This window comes from Cavia porcellus, unplaced genomic scaffold (genome assembly GCF_034190915.1).
Source record: "Cavia porcellus strain 051 isolate PalLab524CR breed Dunkin Hartley unplaced genomic scaffold, mCavPor4.1 scaffold_22, whole genome shotgun sequence".
Lineage (NCBI taxonomy): Eukaryota > Metazoa > Chordata > Mammalia > Rodentia > Caviidae > Cavia > Cavia porcellus.
This window is the reverse complement of record NW_026947505.1, coordinates 11,292,573-11,308,902: the sequence shown is the minus strand read 5'-3', so window position 1 is coordinate 11,308,902 and position 16,330 is coordinate 11,292,573. Positions and strand designations below refer to the sequence as shown.

The 16,330-nt window shown below is 41.7% G+C and overlaps 1 protein-coding gene and 1 pseudogene across 7 annotated transcripts in view; one reads left to right on the top strand and one right to left on the bottom strand.

Annotated features, from left to right (window-relative positions):
* Positions 1–16,330, bottom strand: part of Utrn (utrophin) — a 502,327-nt gene that overhangs the window by 250,343 nt on the left and 235,654 nt on the right. For all 7 annotated transcript variants that reach the window (XM_023563244.2, XM_063233434.1, XM_063233436.1 and 4 more), the window contains 3 exons: positions 11,630–11,844; positions 9,006–9,123; positions 1,290–1,495 (listed from right to left, as the gene is read on the bottom strand). In XM_023563244.2, coding sequence (XP_023419012.2) covers positions 1,290–1,495; positions 9,006–9,123; positions 11,630–11,844 — 539 coding nt within the window. The remainder of the gene's footprint in view (positions 1–1,289; positions 1,496–9,005; positions 9,124–11,629; positions 11,845–16,330) is intronic.
* LOC111755593 (small nucleolar RNA SNORA2/SNORA34 family) lies at positions 2,268–2,385 on the top strand (annotated as a pseudogene).

Here is a 16,330-nt window from a genome sequence, read left to right as displayed (position 1 = left end):
AATATAGATATAGTCTTCTCTTAGAAGCTGTGGAAGACTGGGTACAAGACCTTCCTTTCTTGTGGACATCAAAATCCACAGATGGTCACATTCGTTATATAAAATGGTGCACACCCTCATGTATGCTTTAAATCATTTCTTACTTACATTACTTAATACAATGTAAATGCTACAGAATAGCTGGTATTGTACACTGCTGACGGAACAGTAACGAGATGGTGATGAAGAGTCTGGACATGGTCAGTGCAGACGTGACGCTCACTGCATAACACATCATCCGTCACCCGCGGCTGACTGAATCGCAGGTGCTGAGCCCGCAGCTACAACAGTATTCTGAGCCTAATGACGGAGACACTGATGCCACTGGGAGTGGTGCTGCCTACTGAAGGGTCCCTTCAGTCATCTGGTGGAAGCAATCAGCGAGCTCAAGAATACAGAGAACGGTCCAAAACCAGCGTGCCTAACGGGCTGCTTTCTAAACCGGAAAGTCCACCATGTGAAGGATAAAAGCAAACTTCCAGGTCTGTGATTTTGTTTCTGCCTTCTTTACTGTGCTATTCTTATTTGCATCCTAGGCCAGCAGCTGAAGGCCAAACAAAATGTTGTACCAAAGCATAGCCTTACAGCCACAAGCTCTAACTCAAGAATACTTTCTATGACTGTAGAAATTTTAAAACATAAAAATACCATGAATACAATTAAACTCTATAATCAAACTGATCACAAAAAATGGTACCCACCATTGGTAAAACGGGGCATTTACAAAGGTATTAAAAGAAACTGAACTTGATTAGTTGACTTGCTTACTATAATAGCATTCAAAGGAAGGTCTCGTTAATTTTATAAATAAAAATACTCCTCAACATAGGCAAAAAAGGGAATAAAATCATTTTGGGGGGAAAATGTTTCAAAAATGTTCACTTCCTCCATGTAGGTTTATAAGGTCATTCTATTTTCAAAATGACACACTTCTATTTGTTAGGCCTTTAGAAATGAAGAGGGAGAAGGAGAAGGAGGAGGAGGAGAGGAGGAAGAGGAGGAGAAGAAGAAGCAGCAGCAGCAGCAGCAGCAGAAGCAGAAGCAGAAGCAGAAGCAGAAGAAGAAGAAGAAGAAGAAGAAGAAGAAGAAGAAGAAGAATCCCAGTCAAGTTTTCCATATGCACCTCAATATGTGGCCTAAAAACCTAGGAAAATATCATAACAAGATCCCGGTATTGGCAGTTACAAAAGAAAAAAGTAAGTCCAACAAGATGATACCAAAAAGAAAGCAAGAACCCTAAGGCGCCTTACTTGGTTGTCGGCCACTTGCTTGGTCAGCGGGTCCCTCCGGGCTTGCTGCAGCGAGAAGAGCCGGGCCTCGGCCCTGCGCACGAGCTCCTCCGCCTCCTCCCTGCGGTCCTCCCACCGGAGGCTGTCGGCCACCATGGCCTCCAGCTGCTGGCGGCGGAGCTCCACTCCGTGCTGCGTGCCGTCCCAGTGGGTCTGTACCTTCTCCACTGGAGGAACATGGGAAGGAATCCTGAGGATAACTATCAGCGGAGGGGGATAAAACACTGATCCCTGACTGCACCTTCATCCCGCCTAAGTCCCTAACCAGAAAACAGAAAGGGGACAAATCGACTAATACATTAGAAAGAAGTTCTCAGGCATGTCAGCTGTACTATAAAATAGCGATGGTAGTATTGGGGATTAGACCTAGAGTCTTCAAATTGAGCTATATTCACGCCCCTCTTTTATTTATTTAATTTTTGAGGCAAGGTTAAATTGCTTAAGTTGGCCTAAAAGTTCTAGTCTTTGAACCTCAGTCTTCCAGAGGGCTGAGGTTACAGGTATACCCCACTTCACTGAGCTCTCCTTATTAATAAAAGTCATTCTCACTAAGTTGCCCAGGCTGGCTTGAATTTGTGATCCTCCCGCCACAGCCTCCTGAGTAGCTAGCTGGTCCACAGCTGTACCACTGTACTTGGCTTTTAATGTATATCTGAAGCAAGGTTTGAGGGGAAAAAATTGGATTAAACTGTATTTTAAATGCAGTAAATCACACATGCTACGATCCTAGCACTTGGGAGGCTGAGGCAGGACAATCACTGCAAGTTTGAGGCCAGCCTGGGCTACCTAGTAAGTTCAAAGATGGCGTAAACTACATAATGAGACTCTGTCTCACTAAATAAATAAATATACTAAAACATCTTCACATTAAAAATTATCTACTGTTGTAAAAGTTGAGTTTGATGCAGATATAGGCAGAACTTTAAGATACAGATAGTCCTGGCCCTGAATCAAGGCCGGCAGCTTCCTGACGCTGTTGGTTTCAAGCAGGAGCCTAAAAAGATGCCTTTCTATGGTCTTTTGGCCATTTCAGACCTTGGGCTTGAAGGAAACAACACCACCACCACCACCCCCGCCACTGCCGTGGTGAGCGGCTGTGAGCGTGGCAGGCTGTGATGGCTCAGGATGGGAGCCACCACCTGCGTTTACTGGACCCCGCGCCATGCTGGGACCTGGAGTGCCGGGAAACCAAGCAACCCCGCTCCCTTGCCTGTTTTGTTTTGTTGAACTTCAATATACATGAAAGTATGGACAGCTATTTTGAAGAGAACAAGAGACTCTACATCAGCCGTTAGTGACTTCCCTGTTGTCTGGTTTTGAAGACCTAAAACGCCTTCCTCATTCTGTTGGGATCAGTTTTATTCTATGTTGTTTTGTATGAATTCTCTGTATGTGAAGACAACTATTTGGAAGAAAACAAGAGACAATATGATAGTAAAGGTCAGGTTGTCTAACTTTGAAATTTATATCTTACTTTGCTTTCTTATGTCCTATTTTGTTCTGCTTTGATGTGTTTAATTTTACTCCCTTTAAAAAAAAAAAACTAAAAAAAATAAGATACAGATAGTCTCTTGTTAACCTCAAAGGTGATTCTCTAAAACAGACTGGATTTTAGAAGGAAACAAACCAGTTAAGAACACTTTTCACATTTGCCTTTCGCAGCATGAAACCTCTCTAACAGGAAACATTTATACATGTTCAAGACAAACATTTGAAAGTAAAAATTTTCTGGATATGATGCATCATGCCTGTAAACTTAATTACTCAGAAAACAAGTCTGAGCCCAGCTTAAGCAACTTAGCAAGACCCTGTCTCAATAAAATAAAATAAAATAAAATAAAGTGCTCAGTAGTAGACTGCTTTTATAGCATGAACGAGGTCCCTGAACCAATCCCCAGCATTAGAAAAAAAATTTACCACAAAAATTTCAGATTGACTTTTTGTTCCTCTTTTTAAATTCCTATTTTTACTCCTCTTTTCTCTCACTCTTCCTTTCCCTGTCTCTCCTCTCTGCTCTACCCTATCCTACTCTCATTTCTTCTCTTTAACATAGTCAAGGAACAAACAAGTTAATAAAACTTAAACTTTTGATTAATTACTTCAGAAGTATTTCTTGTATGTGACTTGAAATACCAGTAAACAACAACTCTGAATACCACCATCAACACATTGATAATATACAAATGAAGTTTCAAAACAAGCTGCTAGATGATGTTTCAGATGTGAGTTAAGGCCCTCAACTATAAAATAACATTCCATTTGAGGTAAGGGAACATTACTGGAATGACAGGGTTCTAGAAAGCACAAAATCTATCAATTTAAGATTATTCAGAAGTTTGAAAATTGTTATGTAACAGGTCATAATTTTTAAAAATTGTTCAATGAGACTATTTTATGGTGAGTTAATTTAAATAAATTGTTTATGTTTCCAAGTTAAAAGGAAGACAAGTATATTATGATGTTTTACTTGTCAGTTAAAAAAATGACATAAGGTCCTTAAGGCACATTCTATTACTCACAGAGTCATTTAATATGAAGCAAATACAAGTTTTAAGGCATTGTGCAACAGCAAACATCACAAGTTTATCCTGAAAAATAAGAAAATCATCTTGTTCCCTATAACAGCTAAACCACAGGTGTGATGGTTTATACCTAGATGCTCCCTCTAATGACCATGCACTCATGGGTGGGAGTTGGGGGAGGTTATTGGACTACGGGGGCATGACACTTATCAGTGGATTAGTCTACTGATTGGTTCATAGCTAAATGTGCTAAGGGCAGGTGAATCCTGGTTGTAGAAGGTGTACTGGGGATGTGACCTGAAAGGGTCTATCTCCCTCCCTCCTCCTTTTGGTCTCTGTCCGCCATGCCAGGAGCAAGCCTCCTCTGTCACACTCCCATGTCATGCTGCTCTACCTTGGAGCTAGCTGACTATGAACTAAAATTTCTACACACTGTGAGCCAAAATAAACCATTTCTTCTTCAAGCTGTGGATGTTTATTGTCTCTGTGATGAGAAAGTAACTAAGATTTTGGTACCAGAAGTGGGGTGATTGCTGTGTTGCTACCTGACCATGTGTTTCAGGAGTCTTTGGAACCAGCTTGCAGGATAAATTTGTTGGAAAGGTTTGAAGATGCCAGCTGGAGAATCAGTCAAAGAATGATAAGTTTGGTGGGAGATTCTGATCAAAGCACATAAGACCAGAATGCTGATAGAAATGCAGCTGGTAAAGATCAGGCTCAGGAGGTTTCAGTTGGTAAAAAGCATTCCACTGGCAGCTGGACTCCAGGCCATGGTAAAATTTGTCTGCATTTTTCTCCTCACAGGCATTGCAGGAGACTGAGATTAAGGGTGCCAGACCAATCTGGTGCAGGAAATTTGAAGGTAGTCAAATGTTGAGGTCATGGCATTGTCTACTATTGGAGACTTGTAGTTAGTTAGATTCATGTCAAGAATCAAGAGGGAAAAAAAAAAAAATCAAGAACAAATGGACAGAAGAATGGTGTAAAAAGTTTTGAGTTTGGCCTGAAAGGCAGTTCTGGTAAATTTGGGAATTGCAAAGATGCATCAAAGCAGAGTTTCTTTGCTGAAAAAATTTGCATTAAAAAGAAGTTAAGTGCTTTGGAATAAGACAAAAGGAAAAGTGCCTTGAGAAACTATGAGAAAACAAAGCTAAACTTGCAGGCTCAAAATTGCAAAGGGAAGAGACTTTTTGAGAAGACAGCCCTTGAGCAACCTGTTCCAGAATGGCAGCCACCTAGGGAATCTGCTCCTCAGCATTCAGTTCATGACATTCAACCAGCCAGGTACATGATTCCTGCAGCTATAAATAGAAGGAAGCCTGGCTACCGCTCGAGCTGATAACAGACCATGGTATCATCCACATAGTGCTGGTATTACCCTGATGCAGAATGTAAGAGTTACAGGGTCAGGGAGGCTTCTACCTATATTTCTGAAGAAGACAGTGTAGGAGGCTAGGCAGTCTGCTCAAAAGAGCAGATGAAAAAATGTGAGAGCAGAGCCAAAAGTGCAGTGGAGACCCCTGAGTGCTGGAAAAGTCAGGAACATGGAACATCTGAGGAAAGCCAGAGACGTGAGCAAAGCCCCAGAGAAGTTCCTTGAGAGCTACAACTGCATGCGATGTCATACAGAAGAGTTATCCAAGCCCTATGGAGTTCACACATTGCCAAAGGTTGCCTCAGGTGCTGCACATGGACCTATGGGATGTAATGTATTTAATTTAATGCCCTGCTTTGGTGCCATGTGTTTCTATCCCACCATTTCTTCCATTTTGGAATGGAAATATTTACCCTTCACCTCTGTAGGAAGCAGTGTTTAACTTTCTTTTGAGTTTCACAAGGGCTCACAGCTAAGAGTTCACTTTAAATTTCAGATAGGACTTAGTACATGAATATTTCAGCAAGGCTGAAACTGTTAGGACTTTGACAACTTTTAGAGAAGAAGTAAATGCATTTTGTATAAAGAGATGTGCATGTATCTTTTGGAGCTCATATCTAGATGTTTCTCCAAAGCTTCAGGGTCATATAGGTGGGGCTTCTAGGAGGTGACTGGATCATGGGTTATGACATTCACCAGTGGATCAGTCCACTGATGAGTTTATAGCTAAATGTGGTGTGGAGGTGACACCTGGTGGAGGAGGTGGGTCACTGGGGCATGGCCTAGAAAATGGGTCTATGCCCCCTCCTCCCTTGCTCTCCTGCCATGCAGGAGCCAGCCTCCTCTGCCATACCCCTCTAACACACTGTCCCTCCTGGAAGCTGGCTGACTGTGGACTGAAACCTCTGAAAACTATGAGTCAAATAATGAATACAACAAATCACTATTTGTACTATACCATAGCTGATGGTTCTCCATGTAATGAGTGATGATCTAGACATGTTGGGGAGAGGGAGAGAGAGAGAGAGAGAGAGAGAGAGAGAACAAAAGAAGGCATTCAATAAGAGGAGGATGCAAACTCCGTGAAAAACAATGACAAACCTTAAAATAAATTCTGATGAAACAAAGAAGGGGCTGGAGAAAAAAAATAACATTGAAGAAGAACAAAATTGAGATGCTATTACAAGAAGTTTGAAGCTTTTATGGTTTAGATCTAGATGTCTTCCTAGTGCAGTCACTGATGATGCACCTTTCAGAGCTTCCAGTGACACAGGCTACTGCGGCATTCACGTCACACGTCTGCCAACACCACCCTAGGGCCTCTGTCACTCCTAAGTGTGGCTTTTGAAATCCGCCTGGATTACTGGGTACTATGGTGACTTGCTGACAGGAGACAGGGTATAACTGGAAAAGGCAGGTCACTGTGGGCATGACTCAGAAGGGTTTGTCTCCCATCAGAACTCCTCTCTTGATTCTCCTTCTGCTTTCTGTCCACCATGCCATGAGCAACACTTTTCTTCCAAGCCCCTCTGTCAAACAGCCCTGGTTTGGAGCCAGTGCTATGGACTACGGATGGAAACAATTGTCAAAATAAACCTCGACTCCTTTAAATTCCAGGTGTCAGGTACTGTGTCTCACACAGGAAAGTTACTAAGACAGCACCATAAACATAGAAGCACTCCCAGGCCAAAGAGGAAACAGGGTCACCACAGAATCCCATAAGGGGTCAGTCAACCAGTCAACGAACAAAAACAGGAAAAACAGGTTACATAGTAAAAATGAGTCCAAATCATCCAAAACTAAAAGTGCTTTGCTAACTTATCACCATACAATAACCTTATCACACCACATTTATTCTGGAATCAAAACATTTCTGTTCTTGGAAACAACCCAAGTGCCCATCAGCTGTGGAATGAACAAAAAAAGATGTGTTTATTTTTGTGCAATGGAGTACTACTCAGCTATAAAGATGGATAAACCTGCAGCTTTTATAGGTAAATGGATGCAACTTGAGACCAAGTTAAAGTGAAATAAATCAGACTAGCATGTATAAACATCTTATTGCCTCCTACTGTACAAAACTAAAGGACTAAACTAGACCTAAAATGTACAATTAGATATTGTGAAAGTGAAACACGAAAAAACTGCTCAAAAGGAAAGAACAACTGGTATAGGGTCTTCCCTATCCCACACACAAAGATAGATAACTATAGTACTAATCTCTGTTAGTTTATCAAGAAGAATGATTTGTGCTTTCACTGTTTGATTGTTTGATCATTTTTCTATGTCTGCATCTTGTAATCTGACCAACTACTTTGAAGATAACACACAATATACTAACCATTGTTAATCTCCTATGATTTTGTTTTGAAATTCTGTATCATCATTTTTATCCTTTTTTCATGCAAAAATAAACAAATAAATAACACTCTTATTTGGTGATGTTACGCTTTGCATTTAGAAGCCACCCCAAAGCCTCATGCATCATGGGGGCAGGCTCTGCAGAGTTTGTTAATGACCAATGGCCTAATGCTGAGATTAAGGGTATGTTTGTGCTACATCCGCCCCAAGGCGAGTAGCCTGCGTACAACGTAAGGGATGGAAGGAGGCTTGCTCTCTCCTCCTCTCTCGTTGCTTTTGCTGTTCTCCTCTGCCGTGGACTGCTGTCCTTCTCCCTCTCTGCCTTGGAGCCAACCAATTATGAACTGAAATTTCTACAGACTGTGAGCTAAATAAACCTCTCCTCCTTTAACTTTGGGTGTTGGGCATTTTGTCTCAGCAACAAGAAAAGTAACTAAGACAGAAAAATAGCCGGCTTCCTTCCCCTGAGAAACAGTGAGCTCTGTGCTCCCAGCTTATGTTCTGGCACATTGCTTATTACGTGCCTAATCTGAGCTGAGCCTGTGGAAACCCTAGGGCCAGAAAGCCGAAGAATGAGAATCTGTGGAAGGCAGAGAGGAACAGAGTAGTTCTGAGATCTACGATGACATCATCATGCGAATAAGGTCACAGTGAGAACCAAAGGTAGAAAACAGTGCTCCAGGGATGGAAGGGTTGCAAAGAATTCACGAAGGGAGTGACATGCCAGTTGCTGAGTAGAATTTCACATGGGAAGGAAAAGCTGAATAACACGAATAAAGGTAAGGAGACTAAGAAATGTCTGAAGTTTTAAAGAAAGGACCAAGGGGCATAGGAGAGACAGGACGATGAAAGCAGATTGTGACCATCCCCAGATGTCACTTTCGAGCAGTAAGACATTGTTCTGTATGCCACACAGATTCAAGATGCTTTTGGAGTCAAAGCAAACTCCAAACAGGTATCTTTGTATACAGGTGTTTGGTTTGTTCATTTTTGGTTAATTTTTTTGAACTAGTTTCACCACATGAGTACTACTCACACAGGCACACAGCAGTGGCTTCATAAATGTGTATGGAAGGCATTTTAAGAAAGTGAGCTAAGGGGCTGGGGATTTAGCTCAGCGGCCCAAGCACCTGCCTTGCAAAGCAGGCAATCGTGAGTTCGATCCCCAGTACTGATAAAAATGAAAAAGACCAAAAAAAAAAAAAAAAAAGAAGGTGAGCTAAGAGATGTGGTAACACCTGGTCTTATGGAAGACAGTACAGTGGAAGAATGGGATTTGCTAATCTTCAATATTTGGATTTCTTTAAAAGAAACCTTAATTTATAAGGAAAAAAGAATCAGTAAGGAATTGCTTAAAACTAATGCTAAGCCAGGAAGACCTAGAATCCGGCTACTTGCGAGTGTGTACTTTGAACTTACATTTTTCTGTGATTGCCGTCCTCACATCTGAACTGGAAGCTTTGTTTTTCAAATTCTGCGCCAGCGTAAAAACAAAATCAAGCTGAGGATGGCGCTGCTCTAGATCGGCCTTTGTGATCTGTAAAGAGAAAGGATTATGAAGGCATCCGTCCTCGCAAGTCACTCACCTAGTGGAGCGGGCTGGCTAACCGCAGAGCTGTAGTTGCTGTGTTCCTGCTCTAAGGGGCAGTGAGGCATTAGCAGTGTGGAGAGTCACAGGTCCTGGGTTCAATTCACAGCTCTTCCACTAATTACAGGGATCACAAAGCCAACTGCTTTTCCTGTGTTTTAGTTTTCAAGAAAAGAAATAATAAACTACTGACAGCTCCGCTGTATCAAGGCTGAGGAGGTTAAATTAAGGACCCTCTGAAAACACAGCCATGCTTGCTGCAAACACCCTGCAGATCCGTTCTACATTAGGTATGAGCACAGAGCTGAAGCCACACACTAGGGATTGCTGACTGGAGTAACTGCAAATCTGATCATCTTGGGCCCGAAAACTGCTACTCCAGTTGCATTCTGTCTCTCAGCACTGATTAATATGAGAAAAAGGTTAACAAACGTTTTAACTGTATAATAGTCATAAAAATAGAAAACACAGTTTATAATAAATACCAATAGCGTGGCAAAAGATTTTCCCAGCTCTTTCTTTTAGGGAATTCACTGATTTTGTAGACATCAGTCACCTCTACAATGACAAATGCTTTCCTAAAATGCATTTCTCACAGATTTCAATCCGGGATCCCAGAGCACATTTCCATGAATGCCGATCACTGTCTGCCCAACGGCATGAGGACCTCTTGACACAACAAGCCCACAACTAAATCACTCAAATCATCATTCACACGCTATTTTCTCTTTCTTATTTCTGCTAATTGCAATGGAAGCGTTTCAGCCACTCAGCAAGGGCTCTTTTCCTTGATTCAAGCATCTCCAATCCATCCTCATCTTCTTACTAAAACACTGCTATCAGCAGTTCTCAGCCACAACTCAGAAAAGAAAAAGGAGTGGAGAAAGGATGCCGTCCACCTGCTCACAGCAGAAGTCTGCAGGGCTTTGCCCCACCTGTTCTGCCGCAGAGACCCCGTGCACTGCCTCTCCTCCCCTGGATGTCGGGATTGCACCAGCTTGATGCCAACCTTAATGCTCCTCCTAAACCCAGCCTCTGTCTGTATTCACTCTGCTCCTTCTACTTGGAATGGCATTCACTGTGACGTCAAAACCACACAGCCTGTCCTCCACTACTGTCCAGGGTATGAAGGAAAAACTGGTGAACGTTTAAATCTTAAAACTTTTGTTATAATAAATGGTACATTGTCATTAACCCCTCAAAATCCTCCCTCACGCTTTACAACACTGATCCTGCTGCTCCTGCCACTGTCTGAAGCAGTCTGGAGTCCTCTGTTATGAGCATTTTTAGCTGCACTGTCCCGGCTGCCTCAGGGCCCTGAACTGATTCACAAGCTTACCTTTCACAGTCATTCTTACTGGGGAAAGTCACACTGTGCCCCACCCAGCGAACGGGGTGAATAAGCACACTTTGCAATGTTTTTACTACGACCCTGCCTTTTCCACTGGGCAGCACTTGCAGTAGTGCTCACTGTATTTTTGATCACACCTCCTAAAGACACTCACGAAGAGGATTTTTAGAACTGCTTCCAAGAGCGTAAGAATGACAGGGTAGGTGTGCTGTAGCAGGGGCAGTACTTGGAGGGGATTCAAGCAAGGCATCTTTTACTGTAGTGAGTTTGTCACACTGAAACGTTCCCTGTAATTCTGATCACCCCTTGTAATCCTCGAGCCTCCTCCTCATCCTGGTTCCCCTACTAGGTGGCCCGTACCCGCCGGGCAGCGTCTATTAGACTCTGACCTGCCACAGTAAACCAGATACTGCCGTGCTCTCTTGCCCCAGCATCTTAGAAATATGAGCTTATTAGTAACGTGGGATAAAAAGAAGTAACTTAGATAATACATGTAAAAATATTTAAGAAAATGCCCTACAGACATGAAGCGCTTCATAAAGGCCAGCGAAAGCCGTTACTATCATTTTACAGCACATTCTGCAGTCGTATGTGGCATGTTCCTTTCATTCTCCCTCTGCATACACTGCCCAGAGCCCGGCAGAAACTAACTGTGGAAACAGAACTTCCCAAGTCGGTATGAGGTAGCATTTTTACAATAATAAAATTACAGTGGAGAGAATCTTATTGCTAAAGCTGGAACTGAAACAAGCTCGTGATGAAATGCAAGTTGAAATGGAGCTTAGAGAAATGATCCCACACCACCTGGGCAGTGACAGTCAACGCTCACTTGCACGTCTACCCACCTGCCTAACTTTTAAGGATAAAAGTTCTGGGTTTTTAAAAGCACATCAAATCTTTAGCTTTAGTCAATATACTTAATCCTACCAATGGAAGAAAAGCTTTTTCCTTTGGAGATAGTCCGGAATAGCTGTCTGACAGCTAAAGAATGCTTGAAGCCTTATTCTCTCTCGGAGTTTAGGGTAAATAACAAAGATCCACAGAGACGCGGTCTCCTGTTTGTGCTGCGGTGTCGCTAGGACGAGCTTTACACTCTGCACCTACTTTCATTCGGGAAACGGTCTTATTGATCTCTTCCACATCCCCGACTGTGACAATGTTGGACTTCAGCATCTGATCAATCAATACCAGCCAGTCGGCGAGTTCTGTTATCGTTTGATCCAGGTCAGCAGGAACTGACATTTCAGAGCTGCGATGAGCCTGGGCAGGAACCTCAGAGGCAGATGAGACCAGCACCACCTTTTGGGCACCAGGATGAGCTGAAATGGAAAATGTGGCAATGTGGGGACAAATGAGTGGGGAATTCTGAAAATAAATCAACGTGGTATTTTTATTACAGTGCCATAATAGTGACACGTGCATGTGTGTATTTTAAGTCAAGTTGGGTTTAAATAAAAATTATAAGGGGTTTTTATTTAACCACAGTTGAATGGCTGTGACAGAGCCTATAATCAACATTACCTTTGGTAGCCAGGAGGCCAACTAAACAGGGAATCACAAAATGCTAGGCCACCCAAACCTCAAATAGGATCAACAAGAGAATAAAAGTACCCCAACCATGGAACAATCCAAAACGTTCTCTCATTTGGTCAAGAAGTTTTGCCTTAATTATAAAGCAAATTTATTCAAAATTATCTATTCTACTTCAATTAACTTTATGACCTGAGCATATTTCATTCTTAATAAACAGCAATATGAATACCAGTGTAATGATTCATACAAATATTCGCCTTTACTTAACCCATTTCCTACATTTTTTTAATTGAAGGAATATATTTCTGTGTTTTTGCCACATTTCCAGTCACCACCTTAGTAGAGATTTCCCAATGTAGAACTGCTGGAGAAGAAAATACTTAAAAACTTACTTAATACTCACTATCAAACTGCTTTCCTTAAAAGCTGGAAATTTACATTTCCAAAGCAGCATATAAAACTATATAAATCCTGCATCTACACCACCACATACTCCATCTCAACAGATGTTTCACCACTTTTATTTTAATGTGGATTTTTTTACAAGCAAGAGTAACATTTATTGTACTTGTTAACTAATATGATATAATTCATCAATGCTTTTAATCCATTTCCTTATCAACCTGGATGAACTCTTTATATAGATAAGGTACCATATTGTTGAAAAGATGCTTTTTATCTGGGGGTATTTTAATGCGATTTGTTTGGGTTTTTTTAGCATATAGATGTTAAAACCAAGGCCATCAGAAATGTCTTCAGGCACTGTTCCCTGAGGACGTCCCATTCCCGCCCACTCCTCCCCTTCTCTGCACTCCTCTTTCCTTCTCTTCCCCTCCCCTCTTCTGCTTCTTTACTGGAGATTTACCCCAAGAGCCTTTGCACCGAGCTGCATCCCAGACCTTTTTAGCCTTTAATTTCAGGCAAGGTCTCACTAAATCACTAAGTTGCCCAGGCTGAGTTCAAACCTGGGATCCTCTTGCCCTAGAATACTAGGATTATAGGCATGTGCAAATGTCCTGGGTAACACTCAGGACTTTCAAGGTTAGAAACTCCAAATCTTCTCCAAAGATTTGATAAATGTTTTCTTTTCATTTACTTTGTGCAATTTATGGGGGAAGGTTGACTGTTACTTTTCTTTGATTTCAATATAAGAGGTAAATAAATGACTAAATGCACCTGAAACCTACTTTAGTATATGGTGTATTAATGAGGATTAGTCAAAACATAAATTCAGTGCAACTATAACGAAAATTCCAACAGGTTTGTCCACAACTTGACAAGATAATAGTTTAAATTATAAATTAATACAAAGGAGAAAAGGGCCAAAAACAATGCTTCAAAATATTTCTGTAAGACAGATATGTTTCATCAGCTATTTGGTTGCCTGAGATCCTTAACTAACGATCATTATTTCTCTGTATGACATGGCTAGACATTCAAAGGGATCAATGGACAAGAAGAAACACAGGGCATAGGTGGCTGTTATGGTGCACATAGGTGGAGCTTTGGGAAGGTGACTGGACCATAGGGGTGTGATACTTATCAGTAGATTCATCCAGATGAGTTTATAGCTAATGTGACTTGAGAGGTGAAGCCTGGTTGAAGGAAGTGGGCACCCGGGGTGGGACCTGGAAGAGTCTAGCTCCCTCCTCCTCCTTGATCTCTCTCTGCTTCCTGCTTCCTTCCCATGAGCTCTTTCTCCTCATCTGTTCCTCTCTGCATGCTTCCCTGCATGAGAACCAGCTGGCTATGGACTAAAACTAACGAACTGTAAGTCAAAATAAATTTTTCCTTCCTTAAATATTGGGTGTTGGATATTGTGTGTCAGAGACTGAAAAGTAACTAAGACAGTGGCAGAGAGCCCTGAACGTGGCAGTGACTACATTATAGATCAATGAAGGAAAATTTACTGTTTCATAAGGCTGCTGGCAATGTGGTGGCCTAAAGCTAGAGCTGGAAAATGATCCACAGGTAGGTTAATTCTTGGTGGATTAAGGGCCTAAATATAAAAAGCAAAACTGTTACCTAACAACATAAAGGAACACGTCCATCACTGCAGGATAGTGAACACATATAAAGAGAAGGAAGCTAGCTAATAAACTACTTGATGCTTAAGAATTCTGCACAGAGTACCATAAATAGAGATTGTCAAAGTATTTGCTATGGACATCGAAGACAAAGAATTAGTAAACAAATGACTTTTTAAAAAAGTCTGAAAAGTCAGCAGACAATCCACAAAAAAGGAAGTAAGAAAGATGATCAACATATATATGAAAAAAAGTTCAACTTCACCGGTAATAGAGAAAATGCAAGTTAAAATGAAATACGCTACACACGTAGAACATAGGTTGATAAATCAAGAAGTTGGAAGCTTTGTCTTCCTGGAAACTTCTCAGGAATCTGGGGGCCCACGCCATCACCACCACCACCACCATCACCATCATCATGACCACACGTCATAACTGCCATAATCACTGTCACCACCACCATCACCATCATCATCATCCATGCTTTGTTATGATCTTTCTCTCTCAAGTACACAACAGTGCCTCAGCCAATACTGTATCACATGTGACATACCAACACACCTAACACGGAACATAGAAGAGCTCAGTCATGTTCTGAGAAGCCAGCCACTTAAGAGATTTTGAAAATCTAAAGCAATGTCAATTTTCTGATTTTTTTCTTTGCTTTGAAAAACTTTGCAATGTTAATGTTATAAAAAATATTAATTTTGCTAACATAAAATGAATCATTATTTTAAACAAAAATCATTTTGAAATTTCTTTCTAATTAAGTAAATATAGAGAGATATCAACAGATTTTTTAAAAAACTCTTTGGAGAGCCTTAGTAAGGTTCAAAAGTGTAAGAGCATCCTGAGAACAAAGCATTTCATTGTCTAAAAACAATGCAGACCGAGAACCCTCACACTCAACTGGGGGGAGCTTAAACTGGAACAAGCTAGCAGCACGTTAGCCCTGGCTCCTGAAGCAACCAGCACTTCCGCCCTGAGGTTTAAATCCCGAAGAAAGGCTCACATTCCCTCTGCCCACTTTTCTCGGCATTCCTTTTCATTTTGGATTCTTTTTAATTCAGACATAAAGTAAGAATCTACTCTCTGCTGGTACCACTCTACATCACGTAAGTAGAAAGTATGCAAGAAACTCCTCCCCGCTCCTTTCAAGGAGAACACTGATACACTGTATCTTATAAAGTAAAGCCAACACAAGAAGACAGAGAGACAGAGAGGATACCAGATGTGGTGGGTGGAAAAGCTTATCTGTAAGGAGTTATCTAGGAAAAACTTAATGAACCGAGTCTGAAATATCCATGGGACAGACATTTGGAGGAAAAAAAAGAAGGAATAGCAAGCACAAAGACCAGAAATGAAAGTGCTCCTGAAGGCTTGAGCAGACCAGTGTGTTTGCAGCAGAATGAACAAAAGGAAAGGTAACAAGAAATGTGACAAGACAGCTGGCCGCAGGCAGACCTGACATGACCTTCAGGTCATGGTGAGACTTTGGAACTCATCTGTGAGAACGGAGGTGATTAGTCAGTTGTGGGCAAAGGAGAGACACAGGCAAACCTGTATAATGCATCACTCTACCTGCTATCAAAATTTTATAGATCTTTTGATAAGAACAGATCAGAATGAAGAGCCAGGATATTCCAGCAATCTACATAATGATGAGCGTGTTTAAGGCCAGTCAAGGGGCTGCAACGGAGCATGGACTGACACAGTGTTAACAGACTGCATACAAAATCCAGCAGAGAGTCAAGGATGACTCAAGGCTACTGGCTAAGGACTGGTAGATTCAGCTAAATTTAAAAGTGTTGATAGTTACAGCTGATCACAGCTCAAGAAGAGAGTTCGGAGGATCACCACACAATCATGGACTCCAATAACACACATTGGTTAAAGGAATAAATTCAAACTGCATACATCAAAATGTATGTCAAAGGGAATGATCCAATGGGGAGGAGCAAAAAAGGCCAAAACCTAGAGAAGATGTGATCCAAAGTGCAAGAAGAGGATCTGTCCCGGGCGGGAAGTGTGCCGAGACTGCGCGGGTGCAGATGCAGGCAGGCCGTGTCCAGTGGTGGGAAAACAGAAGAAGAGCTCCTTCCAACACAGGCTGTGTTTCCTTTTAAAGATGAGATGAGTTTACAATCCCACAAAGGATGTGAAGGATTCCTTTCTCCCCAGACCTGTAAACTAGTACAGTCATTATGGAGAGTCCTGGGAAAACCAGGACCCAGCTCTGCTCCCT